Below are 24,344 nucleotides of genomic sequence, written 5' to 3'. Positions count from 1 at the left end.
TATTGCTTTGTGAAATGGAAACGTGTTACGGTTCATTAGGGAGTGACTACACATGGGTGTTTTCAGGGATCTTATTTATAAAGAAACATCATAATAGAGTAATTCTTAGGATGAACAGCAACAGAAAAGAACATCCTGTTGGCTAAAAGAGGACTTTGCTGATAAAGGCTACTGAAAAACAAATTTGAAACCATGCAGTATTGAATTCTGACTTAAGTTGCAAAAAAGTTTAATGAATTTTTACTGAAGCAGAAATTAAACTTGAATGACGCTCAACATTTTTCTTCCTCTTTGCATTTAATTTTCATTGTGGGCCGAGAAGTTTTAAGTGTTGGAGCGGGAAAGCATAAACAGACCAGTTGCCCCCTGTGTAATTTCCCCTTATTCTATGTCCACCATCTGGATAATTACAGTAAAATATTAAGTAAATATTATAAAGTCACACCTAACGGTAACAATAATACAACTCCTGTGAATACATCTATGCCAGACACAGATCTGAAAAAGTGAGAAACCTTTAACTATTTACCTTTTGGGGAAAAAATAATAAAACAGTGTTCAATGAATATTTAACGGTGGTGATACCAGGGATTCTCCTTCCATTACTGGGACTGAAGTGGTGATGTTTGTGGAGGGCTGGGGATGTTTACTGGGTCATCTGCGTTTCCATCGCCTGTGCAGCCCACTCTGGAGCAGCAGCGCGGATCTTTTCTAGAAGGTTGTTGACTTGGAAGCACAGAGACTGGATCTGTTTGTCCCAGGTAGGGAGGGCTTCCCGGGCTGTTTGAAATAACATGGAAGATAGAAAGGGCATCAAACACATTTGCATTTCATGGCCTTTGAGCAACACATTTTCATATTCAAATTCTATGTGGTGTGTTTATTCTATCACAGCACGTCCTCGTTCAAAAGCAGGGTATGTGCTTTTGCTTTTTCTTGTCTTTCCTGTATGAAGAGGGTGCCCCCTACTGGACGCAAACAGATAGTTAAGTTAGTTCAATTAGAAAGTTATTTTTGTTAGGTTGCTGAGTTTATTGGGGGCATTATAATTATTACTTTTTTGATTATTATTGAGGCAAAGCTTTCTTTTGAACATGTAGTTTCATTGACATCAGGGCATATCTGCCTCCATAACCCCAAGCATTCATCTGGTTGTATCTTACAATTTATGATATTTATTATCTTAATAGTTATCACTACATCAAACCGCTTTTAATTGGATTTCACTGTACAATATTTAATCTCACATTCTGTTCATGTGCATTTGATTCTTTTTACATGTACAGAGAATCTAGCATTACTTGGTCACTTTCAACATTCTCTGCATCATTTGGCTCATTGTATTTATTTATGTTTGTTTATGTATATACTTAACTTCACCTGCATTACTTGTAGAATGGTCTTGTAACATAACCTGCACTATTTTATCCTAATTTATCATACTCTGTTTCAGTTTGCCCTATTTTTATTTTGTCTTATGTCCTTGTTAATGTGTTGCACATGGAAGAACTCGGGACCTAAGATTTGCATTGCCGTAACAACACTGTAGCTACTGTGCACATGATCGTCAAACCTTTGAATCCTTCAGAATTGAATATAATAATAATTATAAATGTAATTTATATAGCACTTTTCAAGACACACAAAGATGCTTCATATGAGAGTTCCTATCACAAAGAAATGTTTTGTCAGAGCCCCTCAGGTACCTTAAACTCTGTATTGTTTCCATTTTATGCGCTATATCTGCAGCAGTAGTCTTTAAAGGTATTGAAGGTTTTCAATTAAAAAATGGACCCGGTCTCCAAAATGGATGTGTCATTTATTTGCATTATGAACTGTAGTGGTATTATAAAAACTATTTCCTGGGCATCCTTGTTAAAGCTTTCCGATATGTGTGTCTACAAATAGTACAAAAAATAAAACTTGAAATAGGAGAGCCTTGTTTCACCTAATTATAGATGCAACTGCTGTGGAGCCCGGGATACAAGTGACGCTGAACACCAAGCTCCAGCATGGTTGAGACTCATGACAGTTTGGTAAAAATAAACTATAAATGCAAGCTAATGAATCCATAATTGATAGTTGTGCATTTGCCATTCAGTATATTTTTTTTCATTGATTATAACTGTAATATTGAATGGAAAAAGATTAATACTGAACTTTGATCCACAATCCAAATTCTGTCCTTTATCAAATGTAAAAACAAATTGACTTTCAACTCACTCTCAAAGTGTACAATGCTATCTATCTGGTCGATGAAGCCATTCATGCGTCCTTCAGTGATCATCTGGGAAGCAATTTTCTCAGCCTAATGACAAACAAAGGAGGAAAATCATCTTTACATACATTATGGGACATTAACAGCTACACACATTTAATAACTTGCGTAACATTTATCTTCTTTAATCTCACAAGTTTCCCTGCATAGCTGAATGTGATTGCTATGATTCATCACTTTTGATGAAAAGGACTAAAAAGATTTATTGACTTGAGCCTTTGTCTTTCCTGTGCTTGAATGCATCCCACGAAAATATATAAATGCTGATTATGATTAACGCAACTGAAACAGATTATCACAAACAATTCTGTGCTCCAGGCAAAGGGTCAGATTGAGAACAGCATTAAGTATTAATGTTACGTTTTTTTATATTTAACTCTGTACTCACTTACTATACCTACTATAAATACTAATTGAAGAAATGTCTAACCTTTGCTGGGGGAATTTCCAACAGTGCTCCTAGTTCTTCAAACGTGATGTTGTTGTAGAGTTTGCTCGCAGACAGGAGGTTGTGTTCAATCACTGCTCTGTCAAGGATGCTGGAACCTGCAAGAGGGAGAACACACAACTGAAATTACATTCAGTCTTATATTTATATTAAGATGTTACCACCCTCACAGTCAGATTCCCTCATTCCTTGTATCAGACATATTGAGCATGTGTAACACTTTGACTATCGACAGGAACACCATCTTGGAAGCATAGCCCAATGACTGCACACAAGAGTGGCTGCACTTGGATTCAAAGAGTGCAGTTTGTGTAAGTTAGTTGGTGAAGATTTCTGCAAAGCCACTTAATTTCTTTTTGAATGAGAATATACATTGTTGGTTTTTTTTATTATTCCTACTCATTCTCCCTTTAAATTGTACATTACAATCAGTGAAGTACTGTAGTTTTTATAAAAATGCAGGGCCACACACAGGGCTTAACAAGCAAATATATCAGCTATGACCAGTTGTAAAAGAGAGGGTTGGATTATGAACATTTTGCCATCGTGTCAGCTCAGGCAGATATAACAGATCATCTCCACTCACCATCTGCTGTGGTGGCTTTCTGGTGAGGCATCAGCATGGCAGCAAACTCCTGCAGCTGGTTTCCTCTGATAATTCGGTCCAGGTACATCTTCTCCAGAATACCATAGGCAGCTAGCTGCTGACAGCGCTCATCCTTAAAAAGAGTGGCCAGCATACGGGAACGCTGCTGGCCTGGGAAAAAAAAGACAATATTATTTGAATGGGACTTTGTCATTGAAATTATCTTTAAAAATCAAACCTAAGCACAATAACAATGGAGGTACCTGCAGAGGCCAGTATGGTGCAGTTTAAAGCATGTTTGAGTGCCTCAAGACGTTCAGTCTCATGAACAATTGACTTATATGACAGCTCATTGTATCTTTGTGCAGCTTCAATGAATTTCCTCCTGAAGTCTAGCACTCTGGCATAGCACACCTAAAAATAAAAACAGCATTGAACAGCAATCCAAAAAAACACAGATATTGTTATTTGCAAGTCCCTATACATTTTTTGTTTGCAAAATAACGGTAAAGCAGAAACAAGCTGTGTACCTTATAGTGTATCTGTAGCTGTTCATTAGAGGACTCGTTCTGAAGCAACGATGCTCTGTTGATGTAGGCCTCTGCCTGCACTGGATCATCGTCCTCCAAGTAGAGGCGGGCAATTTTCAGGTATGTATCCAACTTATAGTCAACGTTGTATTGCCTAAAGAAGAAAATAAACAGGTAAGTTAAGATCTGGGAATATAACAAACATTGTTAGAAAATAAAACTGTTATTAGCTTACTTACTTCTGTCCTGTTTCCAGGGGAATACCAACTAAAACCTGGGCAGCATTTCTCCAGTCTCCCTCCTTTTCATAAATGGTTGCTAAGTGCTGTCTGATTGAGGCTACCTGAGGACATAAAGAAGAACTTTAAGAATACTGATGTTTATTGGCCTAATATTTAACAACACTTTCCCAGTAGGGGATATGAGTGTGTGAGGGTATTTACTTGTTCCTCAAAAGAGATGACCCTTGGCTGAATCTTTTCCAAGGTGAAGTGATATACTGCTTTAGCTGTGGCGTCTGGCAGGCTGGGCAGATGTGTGCAGAAATCGGTGAGCAGTTGTCTCGAGATGACAAGACTGACATTTTCATTGACCACTGAAAAAGAAATTTAGAAATACTGAGGTAAGATGCCCTCCTGTTCATAAACAAATAGGTTTGTGCTAAAATTCTGATGACGTTGAAGAAAATGGGCTCAGCATACTTGCTTCAACAAAGGCCTTCAAGGATTCCAGTTGCTCAGCATCAGTGAACTGAATGGCCTTCTCCAAAATTTGTCGATATCTAGAAAAAAGGTTTACAGGTTAGAAACTATGCTCGTTTTGTGGAGGTCCATGAAACTGATACATGGAAAATCATAAGGCTACGATTTTAAAATGGTGATAAACATAAAACAACAATAAGCGGTATTTATTCCACAGTAAAGCATTTATGTCCACATTATGTTCTTCTTTATGTTATTCTATTTTACATGTTCAGTATATAGACTACTGCATTTAGTGGGTCGCTTGCAACATTCTCTGCAACATTAAGCTTAGAGTATTTTATTTGACATATATACAGTTCACTTCTTGGTGTTTTAAGCGTTATATATACGTTGCATTGTTCGAGGACCCTGGATTTAAGATTTCCATTGCCATAACTACACTGTTGCTACTGGGAATATGACAGTAAAGCCTTTGAGTCTTGCAAGCTATGTTGTGCCCAGCAACAGTTAACTGTGTAGCTAGTAAACAGTACCTGCTAATGCTAATATGATCAAATGACGTTAGCGTTAGAGTGGCCGATTTTATATCGCCCAACCGCGGTGTTACACATTAAAGGATAATCTGTAAAATAAAGTGATTTGACAGAGAGTTAAAAACAACCAACGTTTACCTAGCTAGCTGAATGTATGGCTAATGTAGCTAGGAGGCTAACGCAAGCTTAGCTATCATATCTATCTCATTGCTAGCTAACATTTAATGTAGCACTTACTTTCTCAAATTTCAAATAGCACGTATAAGGAAGTCTTAAAATTAGCGATACATACTTGGCAGCAAGGTCTTTATGAGATCCAGTTGAATTCATCAGCTGTGCAAGCTCTTGCCTCACGTCGGTCGCCATTGTCGCCTGCAGAAGTGTCAACAACACCGGCTTCCTCTGCCAAGAGCGGGGCGAGTCTTCCGGTGTGAGGGTCAGTCCTCCAGCCGGCAGGGAACAGCCAACAGAGGCTGCTCTGGTTCAGTGTAAGAAAACCACAAAGCTCTCTGCAGAGGTGGGAGAAGCACTCAAGATTTTTTAGTTAACTAAAAGTAGCAATACTTCATTTAAAATGTAATTTGTTACCATAGGTGAGAGAAGTACTCAGATTGTGTACTTAAATTAAAGTAGTAGTAGTAATAGTAGTAGTAGCAGTACAAGTCCTGCAATCAAATTATGCTTAAAGTACCAAAAGTTAAAAAAGTCAATACGCAAATTGGCCGATTTCAGAATAATATGTTATATGTTTTGATTATAATTATTTATCAAAGCTGGTAAATGTGAAGCTAGTTTTAATGACTTTGGAAACACCAGGTTAGCTTGTGACTAGTAACTAGACTTTTTTAAAGTGGCATTGGTTCTTAAAAAATAAAAACATCCACCGCAATATAACAAAAACAAAACAAAAAACAGAGATGTAACAAATGTTAATTTGCTTTGTTTTTTAATGGCACCTATTTATTTTTTTAATGGCTACCTTAATTTAATAAAAGAGCCATACATTAAACTTTTTGTTTTGTTTACATTTTTGGTATTTGTAAGGGAATTTATGTATTTATCTATTTATTTGACCTGCATAGTTTAAGTTATACAGCCTCTGAATGTTATTATGGTTAACACAAATTAATAAATAAACTAACAACATATTATTTTGGTATTGTTGCTGCACCTTTAAGAATTACGTAACTGTGACGTACTACGCGGAGGGCGTGGTCCACTTGTGAAATGTCAGGGAGGAATGGCGCTCGGCGCGGTATTTTGAACAATCGCATTTTCCTTTCCTCGTTATATCTGGAAACATTGCTCAGCGTAAACATCTCGGGTAAGTTGCCTATGTGTTGATCGTTTCTATAGTTTGCGACACTAGATCCAGCAGAAAGCCGCAAACTTTAAGAGTGTGTTCAATGTTGAGATATATTGTTGTGCTAGCTAGCTTGGGTTAGCAAGCTCAGCAAGTTTGCTAGTACAGTTGTCCTGCCCGCTGGGCTGGCTCTATGAGTCTGATGATAAAGATGATAGCGATGGTAACACACAAATAAAGGGCACAGTGGTCAGGATATTCCCCGAAACGGGTCCATTACACTGTTATGTGTGCTAATACAAAGTTTGGTTTGTAACAAACAATTTAATGAGTATTGTGCAAATATGCTAAGTTAGTGCGCCTGCAAATAAGTAAAAGCTAACTTAGCTAAACACTGAGAAGCGTATTTTGAGTAGTTATGTCGCGGTAAAGCGACTAATGCATAACAACTGGTCTTCCTGTGCATGCTGTCAAAACATTATTAGAGTACAAGGGAGTTATTCTCTTTTTCTTTGAGCTGTTTACATTTTACTTATCCGTACACCTCTCATTGTAGCTGATGTTTTTTGTGATTTATAAACGGATATCGTTTGTCTTGACCTGGTGAAAATAAGACTAAAATGGTACATTTATAACTGGCAAACCAGGTTAAGTTCATTCATATCACCTTAAAAGCACAGGCCACACATGCCTATAGTTAAATATATTGTTGTAATTTCATAACAATGTCTGACATAAAATGATTTAATCCAGATGGACGTTTTAAGTGACAGGAGGAATTATTGAATGCTAGCATTGTTTACGTTGTCAGAGTCTGCTATAATAGTTTACTTGTTAGTAGACCCCAGTTACCAACAGATATTAGGATCGGATTTCATGTGTGCTAGCTGTTCTTTTGGCTGTATTAGCTTCAAGTAAAAATATGAAAAAAATTCCCTCATCCTAAATACCTCTGTATTAGCCGGAGAGCTAGCAGAGTTGATGACGAGGTAAAAATGGCGGATCTTTCGAAATCCAACCCCGGCCTGAAATAGTAACGCAGCCAGCAAACAGCTTGTCGCTTTTTTCTCACTCTTTTCCCCAACTGGGAAACACTTCTGTGGGTGTTTTTACTCAAACGAGTGCAGTTCGGCACTGTTTTCTTTTGGTCGCTTTGCTCCAGAAGACGCGGAAACAATGGCATTTAGCTGTGAGTGTGTGGGGAGGGTAGGGTTCATATGTGCGGTGTTTCGGTGGATTAATGTTGAGTAGAGAGCAGCAGGACAAAGATGATCGCTGCGGCCTTATGCTAACCCAGCATCAGCTGTCAGTCTGTGTCAAACATGAGAGGAACTCAGACGTGACTCGTGAACACCTCTCCATTCATTACAACTCACGTGATTACTGAAGTAACCTGCATGAATTTACCATACAGGGTATTTTTTAAAACTGAACAAGGCTAACTCGCTAGCTTTAACTGTTTGTTTATTTTTCTTGCATCTCCCATGGCAAGCAGACTGCATCGTTATCCATTAATGTATGTATCTTGCACTATTTAATTTCTACTCAGGTTGTTCTTGCACTATTAAAAAAAAAAAAAAGTTTTGTGAAAAAGTGTTATATATATTTATGTTGCATTGTTGAACTTTGACTTAATATGTTCATTGCCATAACTACCCTGTAACTACTATGCACCTGACTATAAAGCCTTTGAATCTATATGATTTATTAATTATGTTGACAAATGCACCAGAAATGAATAATATGTATTTTAAAATTGGATCTCTTGTTTATTGCAAATTAATCAAATTGTGTGAAGTAATACACACATATTGTCTTTCATAGGGTGACCATCAGGCACCACAATGTATTTCTGTGCAATAAATGCATACCTATGTTATATTTTATTTAATGTATTATCCTTCTCAGTAGGGAGGATGTGCCTTTTTCCAAAAAAGTAATACTTTATCAGATTATATCACATCAGATTTAAAATAATTGCAATAAAATGACTATAAATGTTTAAACCTCTAAAAAAGTGAATTTCTTTGACACATTTTGCAGCCACAATGGAAAAGAGTTGCATTATTTATGTCTTATTTTTATTATTCTTTCTGGATTGACAGAGAGCTGAGACATTGCAAGCATGGATGTGGTGTCACCAGAGCTCAACAGCCTCCTTCCTGATGAGATAATGGATACTGAGGCCATAGAGGACATCCCTCACTCCCAACCCGGCGGCACCACTGTCCAGTCAGAGGCCAGCGATGACACACCGGTCCCGATGGAAACGGATACACCCATGGCTTCAGAAAATGTGAGCCTGTGTTCAATTGCTACTTCAACTGGACACACTCAGGCTCTCACCACATCCACCGCCTCAGACTCCACATTTATTATCAGCTCCGGAAGTCAGCTCCCCATCTCAATTTCCAGTTCATCGCCATCCTTTCTTACCCTTAAACCAGCCATGACTACTTCCATAGCCACAACCAAAACCACAGATAGTTTGACTGGGACTACTTTCTCTACAAGTGGATTACAGAAGCTCACAGCTCCGTTTACTATCTCTGCTGCAAACCATCAGATCATTCTCAACAAGGTGGCATCGGAAGCAGCAAAGTCTGCAGGTGCTCAACCCCAGATCATCAAGCAGGAGGGACAAAAGCTTTTGGTCACAGCAATAGGAAAGTCGGGGCAACCTATAGTTTTGCAGTTACCCCACACAGGCAGCAAGCCTGGCATTTCACAGACTTCAGGAGACCTGAAATCCCAAACTCAACAGTTTAAAGTGGTGACTATTGGTGGCAGGACAGAGCTCAAGCCAATAGTGGGAAGTCCTGGAAACCAACTGACCACATTACAGGCCCAGCAGCTGAAGACCGTTCAGGTAACATGTTGTTATAGTGCAATATTTAATCCATATAATGTTTATTATTCAACCAGTCCAAAGGCCAGACATAATATGCTCCATATAAGTGTCCAAATAAGTATAATTACTTTCAGCTTTTACCAAAAAGACATAAGAAACTGTTAAATTATTACTAACTGTAAAAACATTGTAATACAAATATAACTGTTTTTGTTGGATTGAATATCAGTGCTTCAAATCCATTGGCCTGTCCAAGTAGAGTTTAAAGTGGGCCTCGAAGGTCAAAGCTGGCTAAATAAAATAAAAAAGCAACTGTTGTTTGTGCCTGCCCTGTTTACTCAAAACATGGTTTGGTAGTTGGAGAACAGATGAGAGGAAAAGACAAACCAGTATAATACTATGACACCTTATTGGTGATCCTGGACAGATATAAATAATGTTTTGGTGTTTACCTGCTTTATCTACCTGCTTCTTCATCTAATGCTTGCACAAAGAGGCCTGTCAGTCAGTTTGGTATCAAAACCAACCTTTCTGTTTACATTTTTTTTATTGTGGCGTGACCTGCAGATTTAAAGAGAGAACCAAAAATAGAATTTGATGAGTTTGATGCATACATGCTCAAAGCTGTACAAATGGTAAAGAATAGCAGTATCATCACTTTTTACAATAATATAAAAAAATCTGATTTGTTATGAACCTGTGCATGAACCTTTGAGTATAGTTGACATATTAAATCTATTAAAGAAAAACAACATTATGAGCTATTACTAGAGATATATCTCCAACTGCATGTTTGTTTTGTGATGGCACACACGCCTGTGTTTGCTAGTATGATAACAGGAAAGGATGGACTATTTGAGGAATATATATTTGATTAAATGTAATAAGACTTGAGTCACCATCAGGCAGTTGTGTTGTTTTTGCTGTTTTACCATCAGTTATGGCTGCCTTCAATAGTAAGTTAGGTTTCAACTATACACTTGAAGCAAGGGATTGTTTGAATAAAAAGCACTGCTGTTCATTATTGAATGGGAATTCAATGCAAATGATTCTTACTGAATATTTCCACAGATTGCTAAGAAAACACCGGTGTCCTCGGCTGCCCCAATCAAGTTTATCATCACAAAAACTGTTAACAGCAAAGGTCTAAGTCCACAGACATCAGTTACTCCTGTTATCGCAGGTACGTTTGTGTGTGTTGTAAACATATTATCAGTGATACACTTTTTCCACGTTTGTGTGCTGTAATTAAGCTATGTTTTCTCAAATCTTATGCTTTTTGATTAAAGGACGGGTCTTGACACAGAGTTCCCCAGGGATGCCCTCAAGGACTATAACTCTCTCTGAGCCCCACAACACTACAACACTACAGAGCATATCTGGCAAAAAGATTGCCATTTCACCCCTTAAATCTCCCAGCAAGGTACATTCTACAGACCAATCCACATCTATTTAAATGAAGGATTTTTCCCTCTCCTTTTTTTTCTATTATTTTCTAAAGGTTTTCCAGTTTGGTTCAGTTGCGACACACTACACATGCCTGGAAATACAATCAATTCAGTTTTCATGTGGTCAAGTTTAAAGGACCGTTCACCCTAAAATCAATGGTGTATATGTTTTATCTTACCTTTAGGACTGCTCATTCATCTTGATGGTTTTGGTGTGAGTTACCTAGTGTTGTGGTGTTCAAATTTCCAAAACAATACATTTGAGACACTCCATGGCAATGTCTCTTTCCAGGAATGATGACCTCAAGCAGAGTGCCATGTAGTTCCATTATATTCGAGAAAATGCAGTCATTTGTGCAGCTGATACCTCCAATACCGAGAACACACACCAGATCTGTCCCTTTAAGAGGGCTGTAACATTTTACTTGGAGCAGAGAAAGCACAGGTGTCGTCAATAATCTTAACGATGTTCCCTTTAAGAGATCAGCCAGTGTGCATTAGAGCCCTGGACACACTCACATGGAAAACAGCATTAATGTTATTATATACACCTGTTATTGCCAAGTCAAAAATATCCACCCTGACAAAGGTCTCTTTTCCCTAAGGCTACATTTGAGTAGTCTTTGCATTCAGTTTCTGCAAAAAATATGCAGAGTAAATTCTTAATTGTTTGAGACCCATATTGGCAGTAACTTCAAGCTTCATGCATTACAACAACAAATAAAGTAGGTCTTTTTCTGTTTATGTCTATCAAGTGTTTTATCAGGGTAGCTTTTGGACTGATTATGCTGTGCCCTCTTTGTTTATCCCTGCCAGGTGACTGTGGTTTCTGTGGCTTCTCCGACCTCCAACGCCTCTCAGAAGTCAGTGGCGCTGCCTGTCAATGTAGCACTTGGACAGCAGATCCTCACAGTCCAACAGTCCACATCTGGGTCTCCAGTCAAAGTGGCCACCAGCCAAACCACGACACAGGTAAGATCAGAGCTCATAACTGTTCATTGTCATTTCAAGTGTTGCCTTGTCTGCGCTGATATTGAAACAGATGACAAAGGGAAGCGTGTTTGACAACTTCTGCAGCACTGCTAACGCCACAGTCATTTCTGTTTTAGCTAAGACAACACATTGTGTCAGGTTAGCCTCAGAATGTGATGCGTGTCACATTACAAATGTGTGTATGTGGCATTTGACACACCTTGTTGATGATGTGCTGGAAGTAGGACTGCAAATAGATTTTTATCATCTATTTATCAGTCAATTATTTCCTTAAGAAATTAACTCATGATTTGGTCTCGAGTGTTAGAAATAACTGACCGTTTTTCTTTGTATTGCTTGTTTTTAAGTCTTTTTATCATCAAAAACAGCAGCTAATCCTCACAACTTAGATGCTGGATCCAAAGAATATTTGCATTGTTTTTCTTCAAACTTACTTAAATTATATCTGATTTAATAATGAACTGCTTCTGTTAAAGAACAGTTGCCCCAACAGCAGTAAAGTTGTGACCTGATTGTAAGCAGGGCATTTATATTGTGGGTTAGTACTAAATAGTGTGCTACCGTATGGCTAATATATTTAATACTACACTGTAAAAAGCAAACAAATTACTGTCAAAAAAATGGCAGCAGTAAAAGACCGTAAACTCCAGAAAAGGAAATCACAATAGTATATTCAGTCAATCACTGTAGTAGATGCAGTGAATCACCGTAATCTAATTAAAAGTACTTAACCTTACATTTTACTGTTTTAATATGTAGAAATCACAATATTTTACTGTTTAAATTATGAAATTGAGGTAAAATTTACGGAAAAATATCATAAGCTTACAAAGACTTAAGTACTTTAAAATTAACGGTATTATTCTTTTTAAATAACATATTTTGCTGGTATTTATATTCAAATGTAAAGTCTAAAACTACATACTATTCAGCAAGAACATACCTGCATTTCTACGGAAACAAGATGTTAAAAATATTATATTTGTTTGTAAATTTCGATTGATTTCAAGTCAAACTGTTTAAATATGATCTGTAAACATGTGTTTAATTTGACAGTAAAAACATCTTTCTAAAACCATCTTCTCCCGCTTATCCGTGGTCAGCGTTGCCTGAACGGACCGAATGGCTTCGCTCGCATCTTTCTCAGCCGCCATTGCTGAACTACAACTCAAACTCGCGCACAACCTCAACATCATCGTTCGCAGCCACTCCCTCTGTTCGCTGATTGGACCGGTAAAGATTGGCCGGAGATAACCTGCGAATATACCGAAAACCCAGACCTAGTACTGAAGGGAAATGAGAATTGAGCGGAAGTACTTAGGAGGGCGGAGCCAGACTAACATTAACCAGCTCTGACTGGGGGATTCCAGGGTGCTCCCAGGCCAACGAAGAGATATAGCGGCCCGTCCACATGGTTCCGTTGCGTCACCCCTTTCAAAGTGAATGGGAAAGGTGCGTCAAGTGTTGCCGAACTGCATAGTGGTTCCGTTGCTTTCACTAGCCAACCGGCAAGCGTCCACGCAACGGAACCGTGTGTACGCTGCGTAATCCCTCCACCTGGTCCTAGGTCTGCCTCTTGGTCTCCTCCCAGCTGGATGTGCCTGGAACACCTCCCTAGGGAGGCGCCCAATTGGCTTTCTTACTAGGTGCCCAAACCACATCACAATGGCTCCTTTTTAGGCGAAGGAGCAACGGTTCTATTCCGAGTCCCTCTTTTTTCCCCAAGAAATACAGCGACTGCAGTACCGCTCCCACTGCTCCGATTCTCCGGCGCATCTCACGCTCCATTGTTCCCTCACTGGAGAAAAAGACCCTGAGATACTTGAATTCCTTCACTTGGGGTAAGGACTGATTCTGTACTTTGAGCAGACAGTCCATCAGTTTCCTGACCACCATGAACCATGGCCTCAGATTTGGAGGTGCTGATCCTCAACCCAGCAGATTCACATTTGGCTGCGAACCGATCCAGTGAGTGCTGAAGGTCGCAGACTCATGAAACCATTAGAACCACATCATCTGCAAAAAGCAGTGGTGCAATCCTTAGCCCACCGAATTGCAGACCCCCTCCCCCACGACTACGCCTCGAAATCCTGTCCATGAATATCACAAACAGGATTGGTGACAAAGCGCAACCCTTGTGGTAGCCAACCTTCACCGGAAATCGGTCCGACTGACTGCAAAGGACCCGGACACAGCTCTCGATTTGGGAGTACAGAGATTAGATGGCCCTGGGAAGAAACCCCCTCACCCCATACTCCCACAGCATCTCCCACAGTATCTCCCTGGGAGCCCGTTCATACGCCTTTTCCAAATCTACAAAACGCAAGTAGACCATATAAGTTTACTCCCAGGCCCCTTCCAGGATCCCTCCTCAACCTGCAGTTTGACTATTGGCGTTTCAGCTTTGCGACTGTATGTTGAGGACGATACATTGGGACGTGTCACGTGGGCGGGACGTTGCCAGGAGTTCAATGTAGAGCCAGCCCACATTTCGTTCATTACGTCATGACCGAAGCAAATCTATATCAGCTTGTGTGTACACCCGTTTTCAGAGATGTGGGTAAGGAGGAAAAGAGAGCGGGTTATTTCTGACCGTTTGTGAGTCTCCCTAAACACCGGGGACACATATTTATGTATAAAAGTTATTTTTGCATAATAGGGGATATTTAAATAAAGTGATGGCACAAAAAGTTTTGATGGGAAATACTGTTTTTATTTTAAATGTTTGTGTTAGATTTTTATGATCAAACACTAAAAAAATACAGAACCTAAAGTTCTACAGGGAGAATACTATTATTTTACAGCTTTTTTCTAACATTTTTCAATAAAACGACAGCACTGAATGGTCTGTTGGAAACAATTACTCTTAACTAACTTTTAACTAGACTTGCTGCCAAAAACAGTTATTTCACAGATAATACAGGAATATTAACACAAATGCTGAATATCGATGAATAAGTCTCAGAGCCATGTACATAGTTACAACAGATTCAAATGATCTTAAACTATAGTGCTTATGTTTAAATGACTTCAGAATAGGCCTAGAGGATAAACAATTTTAAAAAGGAAAGGAGAGAGGTAAAGAAACACACAGTCAAAAAACATTGTCTGATGATGCTCACGGTCGGGGAGTGAAGATTTGAAATCATTTGAGCACCGTTTCTGTGACTCCGCCCCCCGCGCGGCACTTCTTTGAGGAACCTCGGTGACTCTGACCGCTCGGACTACGGGAAAAACCTGCCAAACGTCCATCTGGAACCTGAGCACGCAACACAATTTCTCACACTCTGAGAGTACCAACTTTCTCCAAGGTTCGTTTGACTTTCTTTTAACGTTAACTAAACATTTATTTTGCGAAGTTATTGCAGTTATCTTAACAAGTAATGGTTTACATCTGTCTTGGCTCACAACAGTTAAGGCTGTAATGCCGTGTTTCTGCAGTTTGGTGATGAGCATTACCTTAGCTAACGTTAGCTAACTCTAGCAAAGGTTGGAATGTTTAAGTGTAATTTCTGTGGCAAGTCGCTAAATACATCGAAATGAACCACAGTGTTTATTCAAGTGCTTTAAGGCCGGTTGCAAGCAGACATTTTCTGCCCACATGTCACGGAAACACAGAAACTTTGCAGGGAGCACAGTCAGTGACTTACACAGAGAAGCTGCTGCTTCTTCTCAGTCAGCATCTGTTCCAGCTCTATCAGATGACTTAAGCCACAAAGTCATACGTACACACCACTCTGGTATAAATGATATTGTAAAAATGTAAATCTCTTGCTCTTTCCATCTTTCAGGCATTGCATTCAAACTCCTATTACTAGTTGTGAGTTGAAGGGAACGACTTGCTGGCCTTGAAGACATCCAGGAAAACGGTGAGATGCTAATCCATTTCAAATGCCAAATGTGAGCTGTCATTTGTCTTTAAGTTTTAAAGAAGTTTATTTTGGGGCTTATCTTTTTAATCAGACTGAGGCAGTAGAGATCGACAACAAACACCTCTTTGCTGTCCTAATAGTCAACCCTTCTGATCAGATCCTTGACAAAGGTAAATAGTGGTAAGTTGTATTGTCTTCCATACCTAATCCCGGTTCCGATACTTCTATATCCCAGATAAAACAGCTGCACGTGTTCTCTTAAACAAATCATTTACTCCCTACAATTATTTTCTATTGCTGTGAAACATTTCCTTTAAACAGCTGGGATACGTTTCTCTCAAACACTGCATTTTACAAAATGTTGTCTAATACATCATGATGTCACGATTTGGAGCATTACATTTATATTTGACTGAATAGAGCCCAACACATTATATCAGGAACCTCTGTTGATGTTAGCCATGGGCAGCTTATAGAAAATGTATCTATCCTGCTTCTGATTTAATCACATATTTGTTGTTCTATTCAATCAGTTTAATATAACCAATATGGATCAGTTCAAAATTGCCGTAGAGGTATTGGATCTGATCGGGACATTTCTATTTTTTAACTCCTGCTCTGTTACTGTTATAAAAGTGTCCTGCAGAGTTATACTCCAGAGTGCCGGGTTCTTTTTTGTAGAGTTAATTTGAGCTCAGTTTATCAGAAGGTTGTGAACGTGTCTCTGTAGCATAATAACAATCCTAACTAGCTTGAGCTTTGTGTCCGTTTTCTGTCTGCAGAGGGGATCATTCCAGTCCACAGTGAACCCCTGAACATACAAGTCTTCAAGCTAAACCGATGAAATGCATGCTTAAAGTTCTGGCCTTGTGGACATCATGTTCGGGTGAGACTCTGTCCCATGGTGAGCGCCCTCTTCAGTCAAGTCTGGACTCTGTGACTCATTACTCTTGATGGATCGAGGGCAAGTGGGACATCTCTCCATGATGTTTATTCATTCCTCCATAAAATACCTCTACTGCCGCTATCCTTTGTACATATGGACACATGCTGTATTTTCAACGTTTCAACACTGGACAAGTTTCTTGCTTCGGGTCAGTTCCAACAGTGGTTTCACAGAGAATGCCTAAATGCAAAAATAGTTTTTAAACTTTGCCGATGATAATCTGTATCTTGGTTTACTGTGAGCTTATTTGTTTTTTTCATTGTAATTTACCATCAGCAGCTATTGAATGTAAAATCTATGCCAACCAACTGTAATTTGTAACATATTTTCCTTTATTTTTCAATTAACTGTACATTTGAATTATAGTAATAAAAGATTGTAATATTGCATACAGTTGTACTGTTTTTATCTCTGAAAAGACCGTAATGAGGTTTACAGCATTTCTGTTTTTAAATTAGTTTACCGTATTCAGGTTTACATCATAGCTGTTATTTTTAATGCCAATTACCGTAAACAGGTTTACTGTACAACTGTTTTTGTAATGTTTATACCGTCAACAGAAACAGTTCTTAAATGTAAAATGTACGGTTGCCAAAGAAGTAAACCGTAACCTCTTATACGTTTTTACCATTTTCTTTAAGGTCGAGTTTCGGCAACCCTGACGTTTTTTTGTTTTTTACAGTATACTGCTTGCACAGTGAAGCAGCAGAAAGAAATATGAAGGGCAATAACATGCAAATTAATTGTTGCTGCAAGAGTTCACTCATGAGCCTTCCCCCTGCTGTGCGTGGATTATCTGTGGCCCTGTTTGCTTTACAATTGACTGCATACAAAGTGCAATGTGTTGGGGGGGGGGGGGCTAATGATTTAAGGATGTATCTTTTTGTTTCTATTTAGAGGGCAGTTCTTATTATGGGCAATATAACTTCTCCAAAGTTTCTATCTATTCTAACACAACTTTCTGAAGGACACACTCCAGTCTTTATGAGGTTCCTTTTTTTTTTTATTACAAATGTCTGTTTTTGTTTGGATCAATTTGGTATAAACGACCTCGGTTGTTTGACTTACTGGTTCTCTAAGCCTGGGCTTTAATTAAGTGTAAATATGTTGCAAGGTAGTAAGGAACTTGACTCACAATATTGTGGATTTACCGTTCTGTTATTTATACCTAAATCTCTGACTCTTTTTGTTTCTGAACATTTTCAGGGTATTAAAGCAGTGCAGTCTGTGGCTGTGGGCGGAGTCGGCGGCTCTCAGTTCAAGACCATCATCCCACTTGCCACCCAGCCGAATGTGCAGCAGATCCAGGTTCCAGGTAGCCGGTTCCACTACGTCCGACTCGTCACAGCCACCACAGCGAGCAGCTCGGGACAGCCCAGTGGTCCCAGCACCAGCTCTCTACAGACGGGTAACTTTGACACTTATTCACAAATGTTATTTTCTGGTAACAGTCGCAGATGCCACTGTTGAAGCTCTTCTGTGGCAACTTATACTTCTTTTGGTCCCACAGCTAAACCCATTGTGGTCAGCACAGGAGCAGTCAGGATGTCAGTCCCTATCGTCCCGGCACAGTCCATCAAACAGGTAGCGCTGCAATACAGTAAACGCCGTTATCTTTATTTGTTGTGAAATGTCTCTTACGATGCATTCATGGTTTGTTTTCCTTTTAATAGATGGCACCTAAGCCCCTAACATCAGCAACCGTAGTAACCACCAATCAGACCCAGCAACGCCTCATCATGCCTGCAACTCCTCTACCCCAGATCCAGCCCAACTTCACCAACCTCCCCCCAGGTACCGTTCTGGCCCCAGCTCCAGGAGGGGGGAACATGGGATATGCAGTCGTTCCAGCACAATACGTCACACAGGTCCGTGCGAGTGTTTTGGGTTTAAGCTTTTCCTTTTTGGTTCACTTGTCTGTGATGTGCAAGTTTTGAGTATTCTGTGTTATCTGCCTCTCCTGTAGCTCCAGCAGAGCCCGTTTGTGACCCTCGCCAGCAGCTCTGCTTTCACCACGAACACTGGTATCCAGACTCAGGCCAGATTGCCCCTCAATGGGTAAGGGTTAGATGTAGGGACAGATCAACTCAATTATTATCTTTAAACCTGTTTTTTTTTTTTTTTTATAGTAAGTGAAAAGTCAGTAAGAATTGCTAATATAGACAAAAAAATGTAAATGAGGACTCGATGGGTAAAATATCTTGCCTACTTATATATTTTGTTTAGAATGTTTAAGGTTTGTATAAGTCAAAAAGCTAACTTGATTCTTCTAATGTGGCCTTTATAATCTCAAATGTGACAGTATACTTATGTTTTAAAATATTTATTATTGAAGGATCTCATCTCACATTATTTTTCATGTTTTTGTTTTATGTTTGTACAATTTTGTATTATACCATTCCCCTCTTTTACCCCTTTTATATATGCTTTGCTATAAAGGTAATCTAAGTAATGTTGTTCCATGGCTTACAGATTGTCAACAGCAGAAACGACCTCAAGACCAAGGAAACCATGCAACTGCACCAAGTCACAGTGTCTCAAACTGTAAGTAATACCGTGATTTAGACCTGTTTATAATGTTTACTTTTTAACTTGGTAATTGTACTAAATAATTTGTAAATAATACACTGCTGACAAAAATGTCTGTCCACTTGTTTGCAGTTTTTTTAGGCAGAGCTTTGCTTTTCTTCCCCTAGATACTGTGACTGTTTTGCAAATGGAGAGTTCTGCAATAATTGTAACTGCAATAACTGCTTCAATAACCTTGAACACGAAACGGAACGTCTCAAAGCTATAAAGGTAAAGCAGACATTTGTGATATTTGTTTTTGGGCCGAGCTGCTTTAGTGTCACACAGATGAATTAAGGTTTAATGTGTTTTGGCAGACGTGTCTGGACCGGAACCCAGAAGCCTTCAAACCTAAAATAGGTAAAGGCAAAGAGGGAGAGTCGGACCGCCGACACAGCAAGGGCTGCAACTGCAAACGCTCCGGCTGCCTGAAGAACTACTGCGAGTGCTACGAGGTGGGCTTTCCCTCACTGTTATTTTCAGGACCTGTTTTTATAGAATTCTGTTTCTGAAATCCTTATTAAGTCTTTGATTTTAAATTTTTGAAGGTTTGAAAATATTTTGGATTTTGAATAATATTCATGAAACTGCTTCTAATTGAGATCGTCACAAAACATATATTTTAAAGCACAGTGGGCCCTTTTGCAGTGTAATCACAGACATAATTAATAACATTAATTATGGCCCTATTCCATTAAGGTTAGCTCTGGTATTGTTCTTGCTGGCTCACAAGAATGGCTTTGACACTAATTAGACAGAGACTGTAATCAAATGTATTAATGACGCCTGTGTTCATCCGGCCAGGACTCAAAATTGCTGCTTTTGCTGTGATTTAATGTGTTGCAGTAAAATCATTGGTATATTGTAAATATTTAATTTACTAAAAGATGTCAGAGGCTGATCCTATACGATTCAAAAGTGCTGGAATATGACTTAAGAAATGTAAATGATTCCTTATAATTGTTTAACCCAGTTTGTCACTACCCGGCTTAATTGATATTCTTTCCTTTGTCTTGCCTCAAAGGCAAAGATCATGTGTTCGTCCATTTGTAAATGCATCGGCTGCAAGAACTTCGAGGAGAGCCCGGAGAGGAAGACACTGATGCACCTGGCTGATGCTGCAGAAGTGAGGGTTCAGCAGCAGACTGCAGCCAAGACCAAGCTTTCGTCACAGATCTCAGACCTGCTCATGCGGACGACTCCTGTAATGTCGAGTGGAAGCGGGAGGTAGTGTAACACTTTTCTCTACAACAATAATAATGTACAGGGGAACTTTAGTAAGAATAATTTACATTGATACGTTTCATTATTGTACATACAAAGCTTCCACGGTCTGCCGACCATATTTAAGAAAGAAAATGTATTTATGAATTAAGTGACTCATTGAAAGATGATGATATCTTTTGCTTTTTGTATTAAATCAAGTTTCTTTCATGGATATACCAGTGAATGCCTAACTTCAAGAGCTAAAGTTTGTTTTGACTGCTGCAAAAATGTTATTTAGGAAACGCTTAACATATTAATATTATTTAACATCATTTAATAAACATGGTGGATTTTGGAAATTATTACATTTTATCGTATTATGAAATGTTTTGGATCCACCAAATTTGAAACAATCTTACACAGCCACCCCTGGAATCTAATTCTCTTAATAATATAATACTAATAATAAAAGGTTTCGCAAATGTGCAGAATACCAGATTCAAACAATAGGCATTTAAGTGGATTTATTTTTTGCAAAATTCAAGTGTTTTAAGAATTCAGATGCCCTTGCTGACCACAAGAAAGGGGTCATTTATTTTTCTAACCAAGCCCCTGTCATTCTTTTCTCTTAGGCTGCCCTTTACGTTTGTAACAAAAGAGGTTCTTGAAGCAACGTGCGAGTGTCTGCTGGAACAGGCCAAAAAGGCCGAACAGACTCATCAGCCTCAGGTGGAAGCAGAGCGGATGATCCTGGAGGAGTTCGGACACTGCCTCATGAGGATTATCAGCTCGGCAGGGAAAGCCAAAGCAGACTGTGCTTCCATCAATTGCTAGGCCAAGGTTTTTGGCTTTCCCCCACCCTCTCACATGAACACAGCTGTGGGGCCGAGAGAAACAGATTGCTCTACTCTCTCGGACCCCTGGGGTTTCTCTCCTGCAAGGAACAGGTTGGATCCCTCCTCTAAAGGCAGAACAATGGCCTGAAAGTAGATTCCCTCGCCCTTAGCAAGCAGAGGCCAGCTGGAATAATAAACATTGAGCAGATGTTTGCAAACCGAAGGAGAAATGGACAGAGCAGGTTGCCTCTGATGGACCTTTTTAAAAACAGTTCTCAACTTGTTCACCTGTTAGGGACAGAAATGACTCAGTGAGTGAAGTAGTGCTCAACATGGACTGGAGTGTTTCTATACTGCATTTTACCTACATGGCCCTATCAAATGTGTTAGTGTCCTGCAAACTTTTGTTCTTCCATTTTATTCTATTTTCTATTATTCTTTCTTTCTTTTTTTCCAATTGAAATGCCTGTAATTTTAATGTAATCCATTGTGCTTACAGTAGATAAAAAGAACATGTATCTTTTGATATTTATTTTGACAAGTATTTGAAATCATTGTGCGCGCTAATATCGTGTGACTTTTAGTGCTGCAAATTGTTAATTATTAACCAAGGCTAGGCTAAATTGTGCCAAGGAAATTAGTAGAGGCAGTCTTAGGTTTGATCCCTAAAGGCAATCGTAAGTTGAATACACACATAAATTAATGCATTATGCATACACACAGCACTGTGCTCATAAGAGGTTGAACATGGCTACATTTGCGAAGGTTCACGTTTCTCTGTGCCGTTTCCTGTTTGATCAGTCACATGCTTACTGAACATTAAAAACACCAAAAATGGGAAAAACAATTGAAACCTATAAGACTTGTTCACTGATGTTTCTCACTAGAAGCGAGAAGGTTAAAGTAACACATGGAGAAAGGGAAAATTACAGGTAACCTGAGCCGTCCAAAGTTGTTTTTTGATGTCAGTGGCAGAAATGAGAAAACCTCCATCAAGACATCTCATAGTAGGAGCACAGGAGTAAATATTAACATTAAATAAATGGCTGAAGTGATGTAACTAACAAGGAAATCCAGATCTGTCACACGCATAGCTGATGATTTTTTTTGTGTTATAATTACCACGGTTAAAAAATGAACCAGCGACCCATATCTGCCTCTTGCATTTTTATTAGTACAATATATATACAACAACCCTTTAATTACCGTCATAGAACATTGCTTGTTTCCACATTTGTTTTACTGTTAGTGATTGCAAACCAACAATCTGTTTAAGTGATATTATTTTGGCCAAACTGGTGTTACAACAACTCTAGTTCAGCTCGTATTGTAAAAACAAAGGTTAATTTATGTATTGAAACTGGATTGAGAAATCTATGAAGTGACTCTCAAAATGGGAGGCTTCATTATTTAATATATAATTCTGGGGAAAAGGTGCGCGGATTTGCTTTTCCAGTTTTCCTTGCAAATTACAGAGTGGTACGTCACAAAATAAAAATGTACATCATCCATCATTTATATACTGTTCAGTCACACCCAGTGCCTTTATATCACCCAGTAGGCGGCGATAAGCCCGAAATAGTCGAAGTTCTGAATGACCCAGAAGAAGAAGATTTCAAGACGAAGACGTGAAACGGAGTCTCTTGCCACGGCTGGTGCAAATTAACAAATTTATTGTTATATTCCAGTGTTAAAATGCTCGATTTGTGCGTATTTAAACAATGTAGTCGGTATAAGTAAAAACCTATGTTGCTTTTGTTTTTTGAGCATTATATTGAAACCGGGTTTTGTTCAGTAACATTCAGTTGGGTTAAGTAGTATCGTGTGGCGTCCCCATTCGGTAGTGAGGTAAGTACATTTTAAATTAAACCTATTATGTAACTGTAGTATGTCAATGAGGTCATGTATTTCATATGTTTACACTCAATTAGCTTACTTTATATAGTAAACTGTCATTTTACAGACCTATGTCTTCAAAATCCCCTCGGTCTGACAACACGTGGTCAAAGACAGTGTGTTCCAGTTTGTGAGATACGTTACGTCACACCAAACTCTTGATAAAAATATATTCGTTTGGTGCAAAATTGCTAATTGACCAAGTTTCATCTGCTAAAAGCACACAACTCAAACCTTTACTGAAGTTCAAGCAACAACTCTCCCAATTCGGCATACATCATTTTAACCTAATGCTTGTTATTTTCATGATGGTATGTTTTTTTTTTATTCAACATGTTGTACGTTTTTCCCTGCACCTAAGATTTATTTTTATAGTTAACTTAACATAAAATATACATAAAAATCTTGTTTTGACAGAAAAAGGCGTACCAGGAAAATGAGCAGCGTGGACCTGATATGCATGTAGGTATTGCAGAACTGTAATTATAGTTAAAGTAAATAACCATCCCAATGATTATATCAATCACTACCCATTTGACCCATTCATATGTTTGGGGAGGATTATTCATGAGATATAAAATGAGGGTGTTGGCATTCATTTTCTAAAAACCTTGCTAATTCTGTGTTAAACTAACTAACCATAATACTGTATCTCCATTGTTCTTTCAGGGTCGACCTATTCAAGTGGCAGCAAGTTCAGTGATTTCTTGACACATCTACATTTACCAAAAGCACTTTATTGGTTTGTCTTTGTTTCCCATTTACATTATTCATTACCAAATAAATACAAATTGTGAAGCACATTTGTTGTTTGTTGTTGTTTTTTGGGGTATCTGTGGGGAGCTGCTGTTTACCATTTTTGTGTTGATCATCAGATATACAAAATGAATGTATTGTTGTGCTTGGAAAAATGAAGTGGGTATCTTTCCAAATGACTCTTATGTGGTCTTTTTTTAAATGAACAATTGACTTAAATGCAAAACTAATACAAATCAGTAAACTAGTGACTCAAACTAATCATGGCATGAAATATCTCCATGAGTAAATGTTAAAAAAACAAAAACACCTCTGAAATAGGTTAACCTAACTGCATTTACTTGTGTTCTATTTCATTTGGCACAGTTTGGTAGAAGATTTCTTGACAGTAACGTTAGCATGCCAGTTAGAAGTGCTATTCATATGCATGTATGTCTGGTAGCATGATTAGCCTGATAGCATGGGTAGCAATGTAAATGAATTAAAACTACAGTTAGCATGGGTACACATATGCGTCTCTCTATGGTAGCATCGTTAGCATACTAACAGGGGTAGTACTGTAGGACAATGTTGATCCAAATAAGTTCCAT

At 38.7% G+C, this 24,344-nt stretch overlaps 2 protein-coding genes across 3 annotated transcripts; one reads left to right on the top strand and one right to left on the bottom strand.

The window, feature by feature from the left end:
- Positions 1-57: 57 nt before the first annotated feature.
- On the bottom strand, positions 58-5,531 carry cops4 (COP9 constitutive photomorphogenic homolog subunit 4 (Arabidopsis)). Its single transcript, XM_063890054.1, has 10 exons — positions 5,372-5,531; positions 4,544-4,623; positions 4,286-4,437; positions 4,082-4,185; positions 3,843-3,996; positions 3,576-3,726; positions 3,313-3,483; positions 2,709-2,824; positions 2,224-2,308; positions 58-780 (listed from the first exon to the last, which is right to left on the bottom strand). Exons 1-10 carry the CDS (start codon positions 5,443-5,445, stop codon positions 647-649), a joined length of 1,221 nt encoding a protein of 406 aa, XP_063746124.1. The 5' UTR covers positions 5,446-5,531; the 3' UTR covers positions 58-646.
- Positions 5,532-6,286: 755 nt separating this feature from the next.
- lin54 (lin-54 DREAM MuvB core complex component) lies at positions 6,287-22,950 on the top strand. Of its 2 annotated transcripts, XM_063890053.1 has the most exons (15): positions 6,313-6,403; positions 7,878-7,898; positions 8,488-9,251; positions 10,305-10,416; positions 10,523-10,656; positions 11,498-11,653; positions 17,699-17,900; positions 18,003-18,076; positions 18,166-18,360; positions 18,459-18,550; positions 18,965-19,036; positions 19,189-19,291; positions 19,378-19,515; positions 20,085-20,287; positions 20,899-22,950. In XM_063890053.1, exons 3-15 carry the CDS (start codon positions 8,508-8,510, stop codon positions 21,098-21,100), a joined length of 2,427 nt encoding a protein of 808 aa, XP_063746123.1. In that variant the 5' UTR covers positions 6,313-6,403; positions 7,878-7,898; positions 8,488-8,507; the 3' UTR covers positions 21,101-22,950. The 2 variants fall into 2 exon arrangements, with proteins under 2 accessions (XP_063746122.1, XP_063746123.1); XM_063890052.1 differs by lacking the exon at positions 7,878-7,898 and having other exon boundaries at positions 6,287-6,403.
- The last annotated feature ends 1,394 nt before the right edge of the window (positions 22,951-24,344 follow it).

Source organism: Eleginops maclovinus, chromosome 8 (genome assembly GCF_036324505.1).
Source record: "Eleginops maclovinus isolate JMC-PN-2008 ecotype Puerto Natales chromosome 8, JC_Emac_rtc_rv5, whole genome shotgun sequence".
In the NCBI taxonomy this organism is placed as follows: Eukaryota; Metazoa; Chordata; class Actinopteri; order Perciformes; family Eleginopidae; genus Eleginops; species Eleginops maclovinus.
The sequence above is the reverse complement of the archived record's forward strand: the minus strand, read 5'-3'. Positions and strand labels throughout refer to the sequence as shown.